General features: G+C 48.6%; 1 protein-coding gene across 5 annotated transcripts in view; it reads right to left on the minus strand.

The window, feature by feature from the left end:
- SRGAP3 (SLIT-ROBO Rho GTPase activating protein 3) overlaps window positions 1-22,821 on the minus strand; it is a 259,624-nt gene that overhangs the window by 122,100 nt on the left and 114,703 nt on the right. For all 5 annotated transcript variants that reach the window (XM_036870420.1, XM_036870419.1, XM_036870418.1 and 2 more), the window contains exon 2: window positions 17,197-17,389. In XM_036870420.1, the coding sequence (XP_036726315.1) occupies window positions 17,197-17,389 (193 nt within the window). The remainder of the gene's footprint in view (window positions 1-17,196; window positions 17,390-22,821) is intronic.

Consider the following 22,821-nt stretch of genomic DNA (forward strand, 5'->3'; position numbering starts at 1 on the left):
GTCTTAGAAAGATCATTGCGGGCAGACTGGAGGATGATGGACAGATGAGTGGGTGGGTGGATTGTGGGGTGGATAGATGGGTGGATGGATGAGCAGGTGGATGAGTGGAGGGCTGGATGGGTGTGGGCAGAGGTGTGGGGCTGGAGGCAGGAGGACCAGTCAGGAGGTGACCCTAGTCCAGGAAAAGAGAGATGATGAGGGCCTGGGTGGTGGCCAGAGAAGGGTGAATTTAAGAGGCTCCTCACCAAGAGAGCAGAGAATCTTGGAGACTTCCTGGAAATAGAGAGGGGGTGGGGGAGGGGGAAGTGGATGGTGATTCTGAGATTTGGATCTCAGGCGACTGGCTGGATGCTGATGACATGAACCAAGATAAGAACTGCAAGGGGAGAAGTGGGTTTGGGCAGAAAATACTTTACATCCCATTTCCACAGCTTCCTAGGTGGCGATGGAAATGCAAAGATGAAAGGAGAGATGAGATAATTGAGCTGTTACCTAAATTACTTCAGGGGCTGAGCTCAGCCTGGGATGCAAGAATTGAACAGCTTCAGGGAATTAAATGTGCAAAATTTATGGAAGTCACAGCCAGAAGGTAAGTTTCAGGGGAAAGGAAAAAGGTCTTGAAAGGGTGCAAAAGTGCTGGGACAGCTTGGGGACCATTAATTAGGTCACCTGGCCAGGGAGACTGGGTAAGAGAAAGAGTGGAAAGGAGGCACTTTCCTTATCAGCAGCTGTGGGCAGGAGGCAACGCAAACGGGATTACAGGGGCGGCAGAAGGAGCAGAGGCAAGGAGGGGAGAGTTACCCGAAAGCAACCAAGGACTTGTCAAGCTAAAGTGAGTGGCTGCTGAGGAGATGAGGCCTTGGTTCATTCAGGCTTTCATTCATTCATTGTCTGTCTCTGTGTGTACGTGCCAGGCAGGCGAGGGGCTGGGGATGCAGCAGTAACCACAGCAGGCAAGACCCTGCTCCACAAGGCTACATTCGGGTAAGGGAGACACACAAGGAAGCAGAAGATGATGATACAGCCTCATAAATGTAGTAATGGGAAGAAGACTACGGAGCAGAGGAGGCCCCCTCGCCCAGATCTGGTGGAGGGGTGAGCATGGATGGCTTCCTGGAGGAAGCACTTTCTAGACCGAGAACTAAAGGCTGGAATGGAGTTTGACAGGGGTGAGCTATCTAGGTGGAGAAATATGATGAACAAAGGCCTAGAGAGAGCAGGTTGGTGAGTCAAACATAGTCAAGGGGGCTCAAGCATTATGTCCTGGAGTGATGGGGGGAGAGTGAAAAACAAGGTTGGAGAATTAGGCAGAGGCCACATAGTTAAGGGCCTTAAGTCCCAGTAGAGAGTTTGAGCTTCATCCTGAGGTTGGCGGGGAGCCACTGAGGGGTTTAGAGCAGGGGAGTGAAAGGGTAAAATTCCACTTTCAAACTCTCACTCTGGCTACTGCGTGGAGGATGGGCTTGAGGGGGCCAAGAGGGAAGCTGAGGGATTCAAGAAACATTTAGGTGGTAAACGGACTGGACCCTGAGATTGACTGGTTGGGAGGGAAAAGAAGATGCTCAGAATGACTCCAAGTCTCTCAGGCTGGGTGCCCGAGAGCAGGGGTAGCATTTACTGAGATGAGGAACATTTACAGCAGCAGGGCAGGGAGGGAAGGCGATGAGATTTATGTGAAGACGGCGAGTCTAAAGGGCTTGTGGAACACTCAGAAGGCGATATCTGGGCTAGAGAGATAAATGTGGATGCCGGCAACAAGCACTTGGATGATATTTGAAACCGTGGAATGACCTGGAACTCTTTACAAATGCACGTGACCATGTGGCAGAAAAGGCAAATTCTCAGGAGGCCTGTCGAGGCTGCAGCTGGAGGGATGGGGCAGGGCTGGGCTCCTCCTGCCCTGGTGAGCTGGAAGAGGCCTACGATGGGGATGATGTGCCAGCCCGTCCTCTGCAGACACCGTCCCAGGCCTGCCGTGCAACCAGCAGGCCCATCCTCTGCGTCCACTCCAGCACGGGAGGCTGCTTCTGCTCTCCCCATCTTCTCCCAGCCCCGGCTCCCCTCGTGTGGGGCAGCTCATTTGTAGAACAAAAGACCGGGGTGAACAGGGCTGTCCACAGCCAGGGTCAGGGTGGAGTTGACCGCTCTGCGGAGAGCTGCCATCTGTGGCCTTGGCCACAATGGTACCTGGCTCTCACCATGTCAGAAAGAAGAGGGAAGGCCACAGATAGGGCCCAGCATGGTGAGACAGAAAGACACGATGAAACAGAAAGACACCTGGACTTGGGGGGGAGGAGTACCCCTGAGTCCATACTGCCTGTGTGACTATATGCAGGTCTCTTAACCCCTGTGGCCTGGCTACTTAGACCATATTGTCAACCTTGGTGTTAAACACCAGAAAACAGCTCCAGGGTCATTCAGCAGTTCCCCCACTCGATACATTCTTATTGCGTATTTCACATGGACCAGTCCCCAAGGACATGACATGGTGCACAACAGACACAGCTCCTGCCTCCACGGAGCTTACAGTCCAGTGGGGGAGACACATAACCCTCAGAGAGTTCAGCACGTGTGGATGGAGTCACAGCCACAGAAAGTGCTAGAGAGGAGAGCATGGTGCATGAGGACTCATATCGAGGGGACCTGGCTGGATTTCGGGGGTCTCTGAAGTGTCCCTAAGGAAGGGGCCTTTCAGCTAGGCTCTAAAGGAAGAGATGGGGGAGGCAGATAAAGGGGCCAGGAGAGTGGGCTTGGGGGTGAGGATTCCAGGCAGAGGGAACAGAATGGGCAAAGGCTCACTGGGGGGCAGGGAGCTCGGTGCATTTAAGGTGCCGAATAAAGGCCAATGTGGCTAGAGCCCGGGGAGCAAGGCAGAGGAGGGGCAGGTGCGGGGTCCCGAGGGCTCCGGCCAGCGCACTGCTCACCATCCCACGGGCCATCTGGATTGCACCGGGACCGCAGGAAGAAGCATCCAGGCCACGTACGGCAGAGCTGGACACCGGCCTTCCCTTTTCAGGGGGTTATTTGTCCCTTTTGAAAACAGGACCCCTTTGACCTGAGACCCAGCTCTCCATGCTAGCAGCCATTTTGCCTGCTGCAGCCACACTTCTGGAAGATGCCAAAAGGAACCTGGGCAGGCGTTCTGTCCTCTAAGGCACATCTTGAGGGCTTTTCTCCTTTTCCAGTCTTGCACCCCTGTGTCCACACAGCAGGTGGAAGCTGCTGAGCTAAAGTATAATTGAGAACTTTCACAAAGATGTGTATGTATTTTACTTTTTACAGCCAGAAAATAGCAGTGAAAATTTCTGGTGAGTCACAGCTTTCTTTCTTTGGCTAGGGGAGCTGGATACGAGGATCCAAGCATCTGCAGCTAGAGGAGCGAGGCCTCGCCAAGCTGGCGAGTTGGGAAAATGAAATCAGCAGTGAGCCAGCTTCTCCCCTCTTCTTCTTCTGGCTGGGCACCGGAAAATTCCGCTTAGCAAACAGAACCCATTTCCAGGCCTGTTGAGCCCCATGTTGCAGATGAATCCAAATCCACTGCCCTGGGATGGTGGTCCCTCCGGGAGGGAGGGGAGCTCCTGCAGCTGACCGCGTCCCCAAGACGCCGAGTCCCTGCCTCTGGCTTCCTGCTCCCTTCCAAGACATTCCAGGGTCTTGCACTACACTTGCTTGGGCGGCTGCCAGCAAAGCTCAGAAAAGCACTCCCTCAGTTAGTTCTGGGGCCCAAAAAGTATGGTTAACCTCTTGCTACCTAAGTTGCCCCAATCAGGGTTTGGAATTCATTGTCCTTGCTGGGAGCATGAATCATTAATTCTGAAAATATTAACTGGGTGCCATCTTTTGTGCCAGTGCTAAGCAAAGTGAGTCACGCTCCCTGATTCACGGAGCTTACAGTCCAGTAGGGGCCTCAGGTGACAATCAAATAAGCACATAAGTACATAGGAAATGGCGTTGGTGATAAGAGCTGTGAGAGAGAAATGCATGGTGCCTCCTGAGTCTATATCAGAGGGGGATGGGGGGGGGGCTTTACCTCACCCAGGGAAGGTGGAGGTGGTCCTTCTTGTCACTGAGACGTTAGCTGAGATGTTTCTCCTGGTTGAGGCCTTCCCTGCCCCCCAGCGGCTCCTCGATCTCTAGTACACCACCCTATTTTATCATTATTACAGCACTACCACGCCTGACATCCGTCCTGTTCATTTACTTTTTGTTTCTGTCTTTGACCCCTTTCTAGCTTACATCTGTCCTCTTCACCACTGTTTCTCTGGTGTCAGGCAGGTCTGGGCACACAGTCGGCTGATAGGTGAAAAGTGCCCAGAAGGATGAGGTGGGACCAGAAAAATGGGTAGGTTGTACAGTGGCCTAGGGATAAGGGAGAGCATCCCCAGCAGTCGGCGTGAAGGCTCTGCGTGCATGGGCGCCTTCCCGAGGGCAGAGCGGATGGACAAGGGGTGGAGACAAGGTCACAGAGGCAGCATAGACCAGGGCCTTGAGGGACAGGATGAGCATCTGGGCTGTGTACTGCTGGACACCAGTCTTCAGTAACAGAGCACCACAGATGGGTCACTTCAATAGCAGAAATGTATTGTCTCCCAGTTCTGGAGGCTGGAAGTCTGAGATCACGGTGTCAGCAGGGTTGGTTCCTCCTCAGGGCTGTGAGGGAGACTCTGTTCTGTGTCCCCCCCTCAGCTTCTGGCGGTATGCTGGCCATCTTTGGTATTCCAGCCATCGATGGTGATCCTTGGCATGTAGACACATCACCCCAATCTCTGCCTTCATGTTCACGTGATGTTTTCCCTGGATGTGTGTCTGTGTCCAAATTCCCCTTTTTTTATATTATAGGGACACTAGTCATGTTGGATTAGGGCCTACTCTAATGACTTCATCTTTACTTGATTACCTCTGTAAAGACCCTATTTACAAAGAAGGTCACACTCTGAGGTACTGGGGGTTTAGGACTTCAACATGTGAATTTTTTGAGGACAAAATTCAACCCATAATAGGCTGCTACCCCAAGTGGATCAGGAGTCTGAGGAGAGTTTACATGGTCACTTGGGCATCTTTCCTGTTGTCCATCAGGGAGCAAATGGACCTACGACACAGAGGATAAAGTCTAACCTCCTCCGCCAGCATTTAAGGCCCATTTAAGGCCCAATCTGCTGCCTGCCCAGCCCCCTCCCTCATCCCCCTTTCTGCTCCAGGCAGTCGGTGAAGCTCTGAGCCGGGAATGGGTTTCTTCATTTACCTATTTTTTGCCCCCCAAGGATTCTGAGTCTATTGTACTGGGAGTTGGGGAGCGTGGCTCTGCTGCTAATTGGCTGTGTGTTCTTGGGCTTGTGGCTCGACCTCTCTGAGGCTTTACTGCCTCATCCATCAAATGGATGGGTGAGTGACAGAGTGGCCAGTGAGGGCCTTTCAGACCTCTGTGACAAGAGCAACCATATATTTCAAAACCAAATGTATGCATGTGATCTGACAAAGGATTTTTTTCCCAATTCCCCAACTTATTTATTTGAAAAGCCTAACAAGAAGCACAAAAATGGAAACAGTGAATGGCTATTTTCTACCCTTTTATGTATCTAGCTTCAAAGACGAGAAAGTGAGGCTGCTGAAACCTGGGAAGGACTCTTCCTGGGTCACATGCATCCCCGCCTCGCATCTTTGCATTCACCCACTTGGAATGCCTTCTCCTCTTCACTCCAAGCAGCAAAATCTACTTCAAAGGCCTTTCCTCCAGGGATCATCTGAGATCCACAGAATGTTCTGTCTGAACCACTCATTTCAATCTTTTCGTATAGTTACTTCCAGATGACATTTTTTATCTTCTCGCTTAACTCACTTGTCAGTTGCCCTCCACACGTGTGGGCTTGTGTCATCACTTATTCTATAAGCCCCTTGAAGGCAGGAACCATCTCTCATATTTCCCTGTATCCCTCCAGAGCCCTCGGCAGGCTCTAATTCATTCACTCATTCACCCACTCTTCTACTATCCTTTGAGTATCTGCCATGTGCTAATAGGCACTGTCCAGTCCCAGGGTATTAAAAAGATGACTGGATGAGCCTTGAGAAGGCTCACAATCTAGTAGTTGAACTTAATGCAAACCAAGAATTCTTATGGCCATTGGTCAGAACACCTTTAGTTGAAGTGAAGGAAAAACTTACTTCAGACTGGCTTACACAAAAATGGTAGTAATGGGAGGAAGAAAAATTTTAAGGATCAAAAATTTTAATCAAAAAAATGTAAAGGAATAGGAGGTTGTTGCCCTCGGGCATGGCTGCATCCAGGGGCTCAAAGGATGTCAGCAGGACCTGGTCTCTATCACTTGGCTCTGCTTTCCTCTGTCTGTGCTGGCTTCACTCTCAGGCAGGCCGTCTCCAAACCAAAAGTACCCTGACTGCTAGTAATCCCAGTAAAAAGAGAGCTTTTCCCCACCTGTTCCACCAAAAATCCTGGAATTGCAGGTCGCTAGATTAAAGCTCTGTGGCCAAGAGGATACAATGCTGGTCACAGGCTCACCATTGTTCAGGGATGATTCCCCAGAGGAAAATCTAGGTCTCGTTATGAAAAGAAGAAGGGAGGGATGCTGAGCAGGGGAGAGTAACAGATGTTTCCTATGTTATGCTGTGTGAGGAAGGGGATCTCAGAGGAGTGGGGGAGGGAGTGGCTCATTCTGCCTCAGGGTGGATGGGTAATCACAGAAACATCTGCAGTGGGCTTGAAGTACACGTAAGAGTTTGCTGGGTGGGAAACACAAAGATGGACATATCCTGCAGGCAGATGGAAGGCTGAGTGTGAAGCTGTGAGGTCAGACAAGACATGGATGTTCCGGGGCTGAAAGAAGTTCTTTTGGGCTCGGGCAGCAGTGATGCAGGGCATGGTGAAAAGGTGGCAGGAAGGGAGGAGCCAGACCACGAAGGACTTCGAAGGTCAAGGTTGAATGAAGGTTTTGAATGGTCCAGTGATATGATCGCTGGGTGGGAAGGCCAGGTGGGAGGCAGAGCAGCTGTCCAGGTGAGGGGGGAGAATTTGGGGCTTTCCCTGCGAGTCACCTGGTGGCAAACAGTGGGCGTGAGGCTTCAGGGCAGGGCAGCCCCTTCATGAAGCTGAGATCTGCTGACTTAGAAGCTGCTGTTGGCTGACACCAGCCCTGAGACAGTCATTCCATAAGGGATGAACTACATCCATTGGGTCACCTGCCTGAAGCAGGTTCTGCTTACCCATGCTGGGTGCTATGGAGTCAAAGGCTGGGGTTCAAATACCAGTTCTGCTCCTCACCAGCTGGGTGAATTGGGAAGCTAGTCAAACCTTTTCTTTCTTTATCTGTAAAACAGGGTTGATAACGCCTACCTAACAGTGGTGCTTTAAGGATTAAATGAGGTAATTCATAAGACACTCTCAGCATCAAACCCAGCGCCTGATAATAGTAATAATCATTATTACTGGCATCACTATTATTGCCACCAGCACCTCACTTGGCTATTGGGAAAATCCATCGACTGATGTATATAACCATACAGCCCATGGTAGGTTTGCTATAAATGTTGGTTTTCCTCCTCTCATTACTACCTTCTCCCCCAGCAAACCCTTATGTGTACTTCAAGGCCCAGTGCCAATGGTCCAGAGACGCCCCCTCCACCCTGAGGATCGGTCCTCACACCTCAAAGTGATGGCACACTGGGTCTGGTCCAGCAGCACTCCTGAGCTCCCTTTTGACTCGCTGAATGTATTCTTGGTACTGGAACAAAAATTCCTGCCTCATTAGGCAATGTCTAGCCAACCTCATCTTCTCTTTCCCTGTGAGACCCTTTGCCTTGGTTTATCCACCTGCAAAATGGGTGCATCACGTGGTACGTGCAGCACCCGGCAGAGGAAGGGTGCTGACCCACAGTTCCTCCGGTCAGTTCTTTCACCAACCAGCGGGGATCCTAAGCCAGGCCCACCCTGGCTGGCCTTCATGTCCCTTGCCTGTCAGATGGGGATGACGACACCTTCCCTGACTCCCCCAGCCCCACCAGGATTCTTGGGAGGATTCAAGCAGCTAAAGGCTGGGGAGGTACTCTGCAAAGTGTAAGGTGCTGTATAATCTTGGAAGATCATTATTGTCCTCTTTGCCTAATGGAATTGAGTCAAAACTAAACCCCTGCATATCACTGCTTGTTAATTACAACAACATCTATTTTATCTTTATTACACATCTATTTTCATTTTTAGAATAAAATTTAAATGATATGCACGTATCTATGTATATCAAGTATATCCAAATATAAATAAATCACGTCCTGGTTAATATTAATACTTTGGAAGTTGCTGATTACAGTCTCTGAGGATTCCAGGAAACTGCGTGTAGGATCTGGGGAGGCCCCAGAAGGAAAAACTGGAAGGAGGATAAGGGGCTGTAGCCATTGCAAAGACCACTCAAGGGGCTGACCCTCCTGCCTTAAAATCCCTCCCAGCAACGAAAACCAAGGTGGGGGCTGAAGAGGGTGGAGATGAAAGATGTTCACGTTCCAGGAGGAGCTGGCAGGGGCTCTCGGGGTATCTCATGTTGGCTTCAGGATTTCTGCCATCCCGCACACCACCATACTTCATACCTCCCTGTTGAGTGTCTCTTTTTACTTAAATGGATTTATTTACAAAAAGGACTTTCCCTAGTCTTAGTTAAAATAAATTTTAAAAACCAGCTTTACTTGCCCTAAATAGAAGGTTACTAGAAAAAAGTAAGTTCAAAACAGTATCATTGAATCCTAGGCAGATGCTAATACCCAAGATCTGTTGTCTGTTTGTTAAAAGGAGTGTTAGAGAGGTGTTAGCAACACACTAGAACCAAACTATAACTGCAAAGACTGAAAGAGAACTGAAAAGATCAGTCGCTATTTATGGCTCACGTGCTATCGATGGTCCCTCCCTCATTCTGAGGAACACTGATCCGGTCTGACAAGGCTTCACATTACAGAAATGTGCCCCTAAGACACCCGACTGTTGTGTACATACCTCCATGGATTGGCACCCACACCTCCCAAGGCAGCCCTTTTCTTGCTGGACAGCTCTGGCTACTGGAACGTTCTCAAGGTTGAGTTAAAGTCTGCTTTTCTGAAAATGCTATCCTTGGACCTCACTTCTCTCCTTCAGCATCCCCACAAGTCTATTTCCTTCAAGTATTTGAAGAAAGTATTTAGTAGTATCTTGGTCTTTTCAGTTATTCGTTCAAAAAACTTTGATAGAGCTTCTATTGTATGTCAGAGAGAGAGAGGGACTAGAAATGACCCCTTGTCTTCAAGCAGCTGGCAGACTGAGGTGGGAGAACCAGACATATGAACTGGATCATTCCTTGATCATCTGACCCGAGCCCCAGGAGAGTGACATACAGATCACCATGGTAGGCCAGGGGAGGAGCAATGACTGTGAACCTGGGACCTGCAGCAGGGACTTCGCAGAGGAGGTGAGCCCTGAGCTGGCCCTGGGGAGACGAGCATGAGCTGATCAGCTGGAGAAGAAGGAGCCCTCTGATGCCCACACAAGGAGGATGTGGTCTGGACTGATGGGTGACTCTCAGGAAACACGAAACCAGCCCAGAGAGGTGAGGGGACATACCAAGAGTCATGCAGCTAGAAGAAATTTTGCACTTTGGAGCCAGTTAAACCAAGATTAGAATCCTAGATTATCATCGTAAGTGAAGTAAGTCAGACAGAGAAAGACAAACATCATATGATATCACCCATATGTGGAATCTAATTTTTTAAAAAAAGATACAGATGAACTGTTTTACAAAACAGAAGCAGACTTACAGACATCGAAAACAAACTTATGGTTACCAAAGGGGAAACGTCGGGGGGAGGGTTAAATCAGGAGCTTGGGATGAACACACACACACTACTATATATAAGACAGATAACCAACAAAGACCTACTGTATAGCACAGGGAACTCTACCCAATATTCTGTGACAACCTATATGAGAAAATAATCTAAAAAAGAATGAATATATGTATATGTATAACTGAATCACTTTGCTGTACACCTGAAGTTAACACAACATTGTAAATCAACTATACTCCAATAAAATTAAAATATTAAAAAAAAAAAATCCTAGTTCTGCCACTTACCTGTTCTAGCTGTGTCCCTCTGAACAAATTACTTAATTTCTCAAAGCCTCAATGTTTTCAACTAGAAAGACAGAGATAGTACCTGCCTCAGAGGTCACAACGTTTACCATGAAGTTTAAATGAGACGATCCATGTCAAACATCTATAGGGCACCGGGCATATGGTAATATGGATGTGGGGGGAATATGAAAGATTAAACATATGGTAATATGGATGTGGGGGGAATTTGAAAGATTAAACAACCTGCACAGCACAGACACAGAGCCATCAGGAAAGAGTCGGCTGGCAACCTGTCCTAGGAGAATACCAGCTCTGGACAGCATTACTGGAAAGCCATCACTGGTGCGACGGTAGCCATAGTAACAGCAGCAGCTATGAATGGAGATGCGATTCCCACCTGGAGGACCTCCTCCATTATCCCCACCTCGGTCTGAGCAAACCTTTTCATTCTGAATCCTTGGCACATTTTACTCACTACAAAAGTGCTTCTATCCTTAGGATTCACCTGGAAGGCTAAGTCTAAATTATAGCATCTTTTTAGGGAAATGCTACATCTGTGGAAACAAAGTCTGTGATGTTTTATCCCCCCAAAGAAGCATTTTCTTGGCAATCAACTTAGTTGCTCACTGAATCCTCCCTCTCACCTGCTCCGTGAAGCTAAGAGATGCTCCAAACCTCCTGTGCAGAGAATATTAAGCATCATTCACTGACTGGCCAAGCACCTCCCAGCTCTTTCCACACTCTGACTTTTCACAGTTTAAACATATTTGAATAGAATTCCCTGTTGCTTTTTTTTCACAGCTGTCCAAATAGCAGCAACCAACACTTAAACTTCCGGAGAGAGCATTTTTAGCAGGTATATCCCCGGAAGGTCAGGGGTATCAAAAATGGAGGGAGTCAGAAAAGAAGGGGGCTCTGTCACCTCCCACACTATTTGCATGCAGCATGAACATTCCAGAGGGGAATCCAGAGTTTGTCTCAACAGAGCTTTTTAAACTGGGTCCCAAGGAGCGCTTGTTTGGTAAAAAATTAATAAATATCCTGAGGGAGGGAGAATCCTGTGGTCAAACAGCCTTCAGAAAGAAGTCAACAGGCTTATTTATTGTAAAACCTCTCAGAGCCTTTCATGGGGAATCTCTAAGGGGAGGTACAGAGTGGCAGTCTTTCCCACCTCCACTCATTCTCGCTCTCTTTGCCTCCTCCCGCACGCCCCACCACCAGCCTCCACAGCTGGACAGCTCAAGGTGTTGGAGTTCCAGAAAACACTTCTCTGGAGGAAGAAGAAATCTTAGTTCCAGGAAACCTCTGGCGTCCTAGAACTACCCAATTTGTTTGCAGGACATCCCTCTACCCCCAGAGGCAGGTCTTAAGGTCCCTATGTGCCGCCTTCCCCAGCACATTCCTGCTCATGTGGCCAGGCTCCCAGCCTCGAAAAGGACAAGGCCAGCGCAGGTCGGGCCCGGCTGCAAAAGGGCAGTGGATTATGGATTTTATGCTGGGGGAGAGGAGGGGTCTGGAAAGCCAGCACAGCCTGAAAGTGAATTGTAAACAATTTATCACCTAGAAAGTCATCATCCTGGGCAACTCTTCAACAGTGAATGGCCATCAGAATCCCCTGGAGGGCTTGTTAAAATTAAAATTGCTGGGCCCCACCCCCAGAGTTTCTCATTCAGCGGGTCTGAGGGGAGGCCAGAGACTTTGCTCTTCTGACAAGTGCCCCCGGGATGGGGACGCTGAAGCTGCTGGTGAAGACCACACTCTAAAGTAGAGCTCGACCTCTGCGGTCCCGATTCCCCAGTGAAGGACTGTCCTCTCAGCAACCCTGTGCCTGTGCCAGGCACCACAACTGGTGGTACCTTTGCCTTCACCCAAATGGCCTCCCCAAGCTCCTACTGCAGCCGCAAATGTCCCCTTCCCTGCCCCCAACCACCCCCAGCCCAGAGCCACGTTAATTACCACCTGACCTTCATTCATTCATTCAACAAACATTCAGTGAGGACCAACCATATGCCAAACCTGGTGCCAGGTGCTAGGGACCCCAAGTCAACAGCCACCTCCTCTTCCATCTCAGAGCTGGCAGCCCAGTCATCAAAAGAGGGACAGACAAGGAAAAAAGGTGACTACAACACAGGGTGGCAGCTTCTGCCTTAGGCCCTTCTCAAGTCCCTTCATCTCAAGTCAGAAACAGATTCTTCTCTTTTCCTCAATTCTGCCTCTGACAGATTTCCCAGCACCTGTCCACTCTCTGTCAGCTCTGCTATCACCCAGGCCATCGTCACCCCTGCCTGGAGAGCTATACTCCCATCACCCTGCTAGTCTCCTCAGCTCCACTCTTGCCCCCTCCAATCCCGGGTGATCTTTCAAAAATGGAAATCAGATCATGCTACTCCTACTGAGGATGGCTACGGCTCTCCTCGCCACCAGTTCCAGCCCCACTGGCCTCTCCTCCCCTCACACTGTCCCCACGGCTGCTCCTTCTCATCCCTCGGGTCTCCGCTTAAATGCCACTTTCTCCAGAAGCCTTCCCTGGCTGACGCTTTAGCTCAGTGTGGAGGATTCAAGAGGGCTGCAAATCCTTTGACAGTCCTCCAGTGAGAGGAGGGCTTTATTTTCCCTCCCTTGAAGCTGAGCTAGAGCTGAGACCACTCTGATCAAGAGAATCTGGGCAGGGGCTGGAGGTGGGGTCCAAGAAGACTGCGGATTTCCCCCTGCCACCTCGGTGCCCTGAGCTCCCACGACTGCAGTGAGGCCCTGGCCCCATGTGGAGAGGGAGGCAGCCCAGCTGAGCCCAGCCTTACAGCTGTCTTCACCAAAGTGCCAGGGAACGTGGGGGAAGCTGTCTTAGACGCTCCAACCCAGACCCTAGCAATCGTTCCATCCCAGCAATCATTGGATTTGTTTATTTGTTTTCTATGTTTGATTTGCATCTCTCTCCTCCACTAGATGGTAAGTTCCACCACAGCAGGAACCAAGTCTGTCTTGTTTGCCACTGTAAGCCAGGTCCGGGCACGTGGTAGGTGCTCGATAAATACCGACTGAATAAGCAAATCAACAAGCGCAGAATATTGTGGGCACACACAGGAAGGCATCAGGTCAGACTCAAGGAAGCTTTGCAGAGGAAGTGACATCTAAACGCTGAGGCCTAAAGAACAAGCAGGTGGCAGGGTTCAAAGAACAGGGCCTCGGGGACTGGGTGCCTGCCCCAAGCACACCACCTATGGACATCCCCCACGCCACGTGCTCGAGAGAGAGAGAGATAGAGAGAGAGAGAGAGAGAGAGGAGGGACAGTGTCTCATTAACCTGTGTGTCTTCATCATGAAGCACAGTCTAAGAAAATAAGAGGTCCTCAATATACACATTTCAAATATGATGGCCCACATGGCTTTTCGGAGAGAGAAGCCTGAGTTGGAAGCCAGGAGCCCTGGGTTTTCTCACTCAACAGCTCACGATGTGTCCTTTGTAAAATCCCACTCAGCTTGCCTGGCACTCAGTTGGCTTGAGATAAAACCACTGGCTCCCTCTCTGCATCCCTGGGTTAGCATCAGGATTGTAAGAGAGCAAAGACGTCAGAGTGCTTTGAAAAAAGTGTTGGAATAGAAATATGTGATGGTAGAAAAGACACGTGTGATGATGTTGTTCTCTGAATGTTCAACCTGCCCCAGGTAAACCGTCAGGGCCACCAGCTGAGCCTTTCTTTGAATCAGGTGCCACATGGAACTCAGCCTGGGTGAGTCTAGCCCAGACTCCTCTTGGGTACCTCCTGGGCAGCTGTAAATTTTTCAACTGCCCAGGTGGAGAGGGAGCAGCTGGAGCTGTAGAGAGACTGAGCCCATGGAGCAAAAGGAGGAGCACTGGACTTGGAGTCAAGAGATGTGAGTTCCTGTCACGGACTGAATGTTTGTGTCGCCCCAGAAGTCATATGTTGACACCCTACTCCCAATGTGATGGTGTTAGGACATGGGGCCGTTGGCAGGTAATTAGGATTAGATAAGGGCGAGAGGAAGGAAGCCCTCATGATGGGATTAGTGCCCTTGTAAGAGTCTCTAGAGCTTGCTTCCTCTCTCTGTTCCTCTCACTGTGTGAGGACACAAGGAGAATCAGGCGTCCGCAAGCCACAGGAGGGCGCTCGCCAGAACCTCACCACGCCGGCACCCTGACCTCAGGCTTCCAGCCTCCAGAAGTGTGAGAAAAACACGTGTGTTTACAAGCCACCCAGTCCATGGCACTTTGTTATAGCAGCCCAAGGGGACTATGGCAGTGCCCATCCCAGTTTTGCCACTAATTTGCTGTGAGATCTTGGGCAAATTAATTCCCTCTCTGAACCAAATCTCTCAGCCACAGTGAACTTTATAGACCAAGTAAATCCCCTCCCTCCCTTTCTTCCTCCCTTCCTCCTGCTCACTCACGAAGGCCCCACCTCTGCCCCGAGGGGGCCCAGTGCAGTAGGAATAAAATGACCAGACCCACACCCTGAGAGGGTACCTGGCAGAAAGGTGGACCCTCTTAATAAAGGATCTACAAGACAGCAGGACAAGGCTTCTCTGGACAGCCAGGACAGAGCACAGCACAGACCCTGTGCACTGAGCTCCAAAGAAGAGGCAGCCACAGGTCAGGCTGGTTGGCCCTGGGGTCAAAGGGCAAGTCCAGGCATCCCCTGGAGACTCCTGCTTCCAAAAGCCATCGGGGGCAATGCCAAAGCATTAGCCTCATGCAGAGGGCCTGCAGCAGCTGCACTGGCCAGGGCCACACCCTAATTAGACGTTCAGAGTGTGTCCAGCGGCCTGCTTGGCCGGACTGCCAGCTGGGGCTCCTGTTCTGTCTGGTGGCCTCGGTTAATGAAGCCATGAGGGGCTGACTGAGCTCATTACAGGCAATGCAAGGGAACAGGGGATGCCCGCCCATGCTCCCCCAGTGCTCCGCCTCCCTCCTCTCCACCATGTTCACACCGAGAACGGGAAGGGAGCTGATTTCAAACCAAGAGGAAGGAGAGGGGCAGGAGCTGAGCTCCAGCCCGATCACACAGCCTGGATGGCTCCCACGACAGCCCAGCCAGAGACGTGCGCTTCTGCAGTGTGTCTGCGGTTTTAGGGGAGTGTTCAGAGTCCATGGCTGTTCTCAGACCACACCCAGGCCCTTTCTTATCTCCGGCCAAGGAGGCAGAATGAGAGCAAAGTTTCAAATCTGTCACTTTCCAATAACTGGCCCACAGACATGTTTGTACAAGCCGCTCGGTCAGAGCCTCGCTGTGCTCGTCTCTCAGATGGGGTGGTAATACCCACCCAGCTCAAAGTAAGTACTCAGTTAATGTGCTCAATAAATCATCACTGTTGTTTTTATTATTAAAAGACAGGCAAGAAAAGGCACCAAAATGTGAGCTTCTGAGTGGTGGGACTGCGAGTGATTTTTTTTTTCTTCTACTTTGCTACATTTTCTAAATTGTATACAATGAGTATTCTACTTTTATCATTTAAAAAAGCACACACTTTCTCCAAAAAATATATCAGAAAAATGAGATTACGTATGAAAGGGCCCAGATAGTGCCTGGGAGGAAGTTATTAATAGAAGCATCCTCCTGCAATGAAAGTTTGAATAGATGAGATTGGGTGGAAAAACATGCATGGTATTTGCAGAAGTGTAATACATTTTTGCCCTTTAATAAAGCAGTTTCTTCTCCCCAGATGTCAAGGGAAGAAGGCACAAAAGTGAGTGTTCAAATGCTGAGGCACCGATTTAGGGAGATGTTGAGGGGAGCTTAAAGGAACACCACTCCCTGGCCGGAGCAGAATGCAAAAGACAGAGAGAGCAAGGTGGACGCAACTAAACAAAGTGTGGTCTATACACACAATGGAGTATCATTCAGCCTTAAAAAGGAAGGACATTCTGACACATGTGACAACACGGGGGTACCTTGCGGACATTAGGCGAAGTGGAATAAGCCAGGCACAAAAGGACAAATACTGTATGATTCCACTAATATGAGGTCCCTAGAGCAGTCAGACTCATAGAGATAGACAGTAGAATGGTGGGTGCCAGGGCAGGGGGAGAGGGAAATGGGGTATTATTTACAGGGTGCAGAGTTTCACACTTGTAAGATGAAGCAAGGGTTCTGGCGAAGGATGGGGGTGATGGTTGCACAACAGTGTGAATGTACTTAATGCCACACCCCTGCACATTTTAAAATATTTAAGATGGTAAACTTTATGTTATGTGTATTTTACCACAATTTAAACCTACGAAGAGAGAAAAAAAGAGATTGAACCCAGGGGAAAGAAGAACAGGGCAGGCAGGATGAAACAAGTCTCTGGTCTCCTGAGGTTGAGGGCCATTCACTGGAGAGATGACCCACAGGGGAGGGGGACCTCCAGGCAGTATGGCGGAGGGGGAGACAGGTGCAGGAGGAAGCATCCCCGTGAGGTCGCGGCTCCTGCCCACACCTGGCGGCTGGCCCCACGGGTTCTGAGCTGGCGGCATTTGCAGCTGGAGGACTCAGCCAGGGACGTGCCCAAGAGGACCAAGCCTCCCTCCCTCCTCGAAATCAGAGCTTGGGGTATGAGAAATTAGGCCGTGGAGGGTGTGTGTATGTAAATAAGCAACTAAGGCAGCAACTAAGCCTGGCACCGTCCTCCAGGGGAGGAAGGAAGAGGAATGCTTTGAGCATCTGTTTCACAGGGAAGAAATTCTGAGGCCATTGTGCTGAAGGAATGCAGACATGGGCTGGCTCACCCCCAGATAAAAGAGAACTGGGTAGAGTCAGGATGTCCTGAAAGGAGGTGGGCTGTCACCTTGGCCCAAATGGAAGCCAGCGCAGAGCCTGGTGCTTGGTGGGATAATCACAACAGAACAATGTATTGAGCACTTACTCTCTGTGACAAGCACTTCTCTTGGGTCCCTTGTGTATTCCCTTCAGCATCTTTATGGGTAGCAACTATTTCTAGCTTCACTTTACGCTGAGGAAGACTGAGGCTTGGAGTTGGAAGTTACCTGCAGACCCCAGGCCCTAGAAGCACACCATTTGCCCCCAGTGAGTCCTTGCCTCCTTTCCGCTTCGGCCCCGGCCCTGCCTCCCGCCACCCCAGACCCCTGGCCCCTTCTCACTTGAACTGGTGCTCCCGGGAGCTGCGGATCTTGGAAGAGAAGCGCTCAGCCAGTTTCTCCAGGCTGCGGGAGTACTCGAGCTCGATCTCGGCTTTCCGGCGGAAAAACTCCTGGAGGTCCTGGAGCAGCTGCAGCCTCGACTCAGACTGCTGCTCCAAGCACTTGAACTGCTCCACCAGCTGCGTGCGGATCTCTGCGGGCAGAGGGAGGAGCAGGCTGTTAGGCAATGGTGGGGACAGCAGAGGGACCCACCCAGTTGACCCAATGCCAGTGGCCCAGGCACTGCAATTCCAGCTGCCCCCTCCCTACCATCTGCCACCCAGAGCCTCTCCAGGCATTGGCAGGACGATTTAGCAAATGCCAGTTTTTGCCATGGTGTAACCCAGTGTTTTCCAAAGTTGAATCATTGCACGTCACCACCACGATTTTTGCCATACCCGCACACCACCAGCATTATTATTTCTTCCATATGATCTAGTAAATTCGCTCATTTTTCTTACTGGAAAGAACTTACTTGAAACATACAGTTTTATGTCATTATGACAAGGGTAAAACTAGAACGACTTGCCATCCTGATACATAGAAAATTTATTCAACAAAAACAGAAATTTTGTAAAATTCTCTCTAAACACTACTGCTATCAAATGCCCTAAGCCTAAACTGCTCAATCTCCATCAACACGAGGAATACGGGAGCGTGAGAGGAGTTAAAGACAGACTTTCTCCAGGTATAGTCAGGACTGAGCGAGGGCTGAGCGTTTCAGGGTTGTTCACTCTTAGGTTTCAGGGTTATTTAAGGCCATGTCTGTGTTCTACTCTGAATCACCTTGAGTTCCATGCATCAACATCTCAGGTACCACCAGAGAATGTAGCCCAGACTTCAGGAAATCCTGACAGAGCAAACCAGGTCTGTGCAACCAGGGCAAAAGTTCATAAGCAGGGGCTAGAGAGAAAAATCACAGCCAGATCCCAGTGGTTTTGCCACTGCTGCCATCTCCGTGCATTAGCCCCTTCCCTGCCATGCCACGAGCTGCTCAAGAGATCAGTCTCCCCACACTATGCTCACACCAGCTCCCTGCTCAAAACTGCCCAAGGCCCCCCCCTCTGGCTGAGTATTAAGTCCAACTCCTTAGCATGGAATTCAAGGCCACCCATCACCTGGCCCTAAACTTCACTTCTCTGGATTTACCACCAGTGGACTCTCCAAGTAATCCAAACCAGTCCCGGAGGTGTCCAATTCCTCCTGCAGAAATGGGCCTCCTGTCTGAAAAGGTGGCCAGCACCATCTTAGCATCCTTTGGAGAAATGGTCTTCAAAGGGGGCAGCCCTACTCTGGGGCACTCGAAGCCTTCCCAAGGGGTGCGCAGGCAGGAAGTGTTACAAAGGAATCGGTTTGCGATCCTGTTTCCATTCCCACTCTTGCCTCCTCTGCCTGAGAATGCGCCTCAGCATCTCTCCTTTCCCATCTCACTCTTCACAACCGTCCTCTCTCTTTGCAGAAGAAAGACCAACTTCTCCCTCGTCCAGAATCTGGCTATGGTGCAGTGCCCCAAAGTGTCAAGACAGACTTTGAGGACGATTTAGAATGTTGGTGCTAGCAAATCTTCTTCTTTTTTTTTTTTTTTTTTAATATTTTTATTTATTAATTTGGTTGCACTGGGTCTTATTTATTTATTTATTTTTATATTTATTTTTGGCTGTGTCGGGTCTTCGTTTCTGTGCGAGGGCTTTCTCTAGTTGTGGCAAGCGGGGGCCACTCTTCATCATCGCGGTGCGCGGGCCCCTTCACTATCGCCGCCTCTCCTGTTGCGGAGCACAGGCTCCAGACGCGCAGGCTCAGTAGCTGTGGCTCACGGGCCCAGTTGCTCCGCGGCATGTGGGATCCTCCCAGACCAGGGCTCGAACCCGTGTCCCCTGCCTTAGCAGGCAGATTCTCAACCACTGCGCCACGAGGGAAGCCCGCAAATCTTCTTTAACTTAATTCATAAACCCTTGCTCCTCAAAGTGTGGTCCATGGACCAGCAGCACTGGCATCACCCAGAGACTTATTAGAAACACAGAACCTCAGGTCCCAACCCAGACCTTCTGAATCACAATCTGCATTTTAACACGATCCCTGGATGGTCCTTATGCCATCAACCTTAAAGCCATCAACCTGCCATCCATATCATTATGAGAAGTATTTCCCATACTATCTTACTTTTTATTTTTAGTAATTATTTATCAAATTATAAAACATTGATATTATTTTGATGAACTGTATGATAAATCAATCTGAAATAAAGATACTTAGGGTTTTATGGTCAAAGGAAATTTTTTTAAAGGTCCATTTCAACTTACATACATATTTTGGGTAAAAAGAAGAGAGTAATCAATAAAAAAGTTCAGGGACTTCCCTGGTGGTCCAGTGGCAAAGAATCTGCCTTACAATGCAGGGGACGCGGGTTCGATCCCTGGTCAGGGAACTAAGATCCCACATGTCGTGGGGCAACTAAGCCCGTGTGCCACAACTACTGAGCTCGCGTGCCTCAAAGAGAGAGCCCACGTGCCGCAACTAAGACCTGACACAGCCAAAAAATAAATAAAATAAATAAATAATAAGTAAAAAAATAAAAAAGTTCAAGCATAAAAATATATTACAATAAAATTCTGTGAAGGAAGTAGAAGGAAATTATGAGTTCAAGAAGGTAAAGACAGGAACAATGTAAATGTAAAATTTCTACCTTGTATACGTAATTTTTGATGAGTGGTGGTGGATACCAATGTATTATGGTATTTATCTTACCACCTGGTAATTCCACTCATGGATCATACCCCATAGAAATCAGTGTTTATGTCTACAAAAAAATATGGAAAAATACTCATAGAAGATTTATAGCTAAATATTAGAAACAACCCAAAATGTCCATTAAGAGTAGATAAGATTTTTTTTCAATAGGGCAATTTATTTCAAAATGCTTGTCACTCTTAAAATAGTCAAGTGAATTTATGCAAAGAGTAGGTAAGATTTTTTAAATGTGAGATATTCATTCAATGGAATACCATACGATAAAGAAAAAATGAACTACTGCTTGCTACCTGCTTAAATCTCCTTATGTTGATGGAAAGAAGGAAGAAAACATGAGATCATGCAAAAATAGTTTATGGTGATAGAGGTCAGAGAAATGATCACCTTTGGGGGGTACTGACTGAGAGGGGATGCGAGGGTGCATTCTGGAATGCTGGAGACAGACAGTTACACCTTGATCTGGGTGGTAGGCACACTGGTAAAAATGAACTGAGCTGCACACTTAAGATCTGGGCATTCTACTGTTTGTAAGTGATACTTCAATAAAAAGGCAAACTAAAAATTGCTGTTATTTAGTTTCCATTTGATGCATTTAAGAGAGTAGGGTAATTTTGCTCTAGGAGGTCAATATTTACAACATGGCAGAAATGATATCCTTTGTAACTATTTAAACTTCTAATGAAACATTTCAGATGTCAAGTTAAAATGTGTGGGGCAAAAGAGATTTTTTCCCCCCAAAGTTCATTTAGAGGGTAGGCAAGCAAAAAAGTTTTAAAACCAGTGCTTTAGAGCCCAAGCTCTGCTCCTCCCAGGAAGTCCTGGACAGCTTAGCCCTCGTGACCCTCCTCTGAACTCCCTTGGTACTTGCAGTTACTCTCAGACCGCCTCGAGCTATTTCTTTAATTCTTCATGTATGCGCCTCATATTGCCTTAGCTCCTCCAATGAAATTTAAGTTCTAACAGTGGATTCTCCCAGCACACATGGTATATCAGTATCTGTATAGCAAATTACTATTTACCTTTACCAAGTGCTTTTACCCAAGGACATCAAATGCTGTGATTATGGGAATCTCACCCAACACACACACACACACACACACACACACACACACACCACACAAGCACCATACACACACCACACATACACCAGACACACAACACACGCCACACACTCACACAAAACGCACACACCACACTCACATACCATGCACCCATTTACACACACCACACACACCCACCACACATACACACACCATACACACACCACATACATATACCACACAAACTCACATACCACGCATACACCACATACACCACACACACCACACAACCACAACCACCACACACACACACTACAAACACACCACATACCACACACACACCACACATGTCCACATGCACACTCACACACATACACCACACACATTCACACACACCACACATACACTATTCCCACACCAGACATGGATATTATTATTATCCATTTTTACAGATGAAGAAACCAAGGCTTCTGTGTGAACCAATCAGGAACTTGTCCAAGGTCACATTTTGTTCTATGAACTGTAACAATCTACACAGGCACTCCTTGACACAGCCTACTTGTTAAATTGGATTGAGATGCCTTCACTCCCACAAGTGCAAACCCTGCCATATCAACACATAGTTACAAAAATGCTTTCTAAATATTTTTTTAAAGATTTTTTTGATGGGAACCATTTTTAAAGTCTTTACTGAATTTGTTACAATATTGCTTCTGTTTTTATGTTTTGGTTTTTTGGCCCGGAGGCATGTGGGATCTTAGCTCCCCAACCAGGGATCGAACCCGCACCCACTGCATTGGAAGGCGACGTCTTAACCACTGGACCGCCAGAGAAGTCCCTAAATATTTTTAAAATTACTTGTAGACCATCCACTATTTAGGACTCATAATAACCTTAATAATAATTGGGAGCACTTACAGAGCACATCATGTGTTCCACGCCTGATGCTGAGTTCTTTGGATATTTATCTCACATAATCTGTATAGCACCCCCTCTAAGGTGGGTGCTACTGGTATTCCCCCACTTTTTCCCCATAGATGAGGAAGTGGAGGCTCAGAGGTAAGCAGCCTCTGGTCATAACAGCTGGTGTGCGGCAGTTAAGCTAAAACTCAAGCCCAGCTCCTTCAGATGGGAGCAACGACCCTCCCAACTCCTCACTAAACTGAGGCCATATTACTTTTTTTTAAAAGACTTGAATCTAACTTCTTGTGTTGAATACACAAGAAGTTGTGTATTCAACTTCTTGTATCCTTTTTGTAACAAGACGGTGGGCTAAAGAGATATTATTTATCAAAAATGCTGCAGCCACTGCCTTCCTCCATTACAGGGCATGATCAGGAGCCAATGTTCTCATATTTTAGAGGCAAATCTCATAAATCACACTGTGCTGACAGGAGATGATTTGGAAGGAGCAGAGAAACCTCCCCCAGTTCACACAAGCAGCTGGAGGCTCTAGCAGCTTGGACGGCTCAGAGTCAAGTCTTTCTAGCAGGAAACGCCCTGGCAGGAGCCGGACTGCAGCCTGCTGGTGCTGTAGAACCCTGCAGGGATTTGACTACCCATCTTCTTATCTCTATCTCCCTTCCAACTTGCTCCTCCTTGGAGCCAGCACAGATTTGGTTTTTCTCCTGGAAGATTTCAAAAGGAGGGAAAAATAAATAAATAAATAAAACAATTGCTCGCAAGGCACAGACTTCATTCAGAAGACTGTCCCCTGGGAGTGGTTCCAGTCTCAGCACAGCACTGAGTGGCAGAAAAATCAAAGGGGGTTGGGCAGGGAGGAGAAGAGGCTTGGAAA

Source organism: Balaenoptera musculus, chromosome 11, assembly GCF_009873245.2.
Source record: "Balaenoptera musculus isolate JJ_BM4_2016_0621 chromosome 11, mBalMus1.pri.v3, whole genome shotgun sequence".
Taxonomy (NCBI): Eukaryota; Metazoa; Chordata; class Mammalia; order Artiodactyla; family Balaenopteridae; genus Balaenoptera; species Balaenoptera musculus.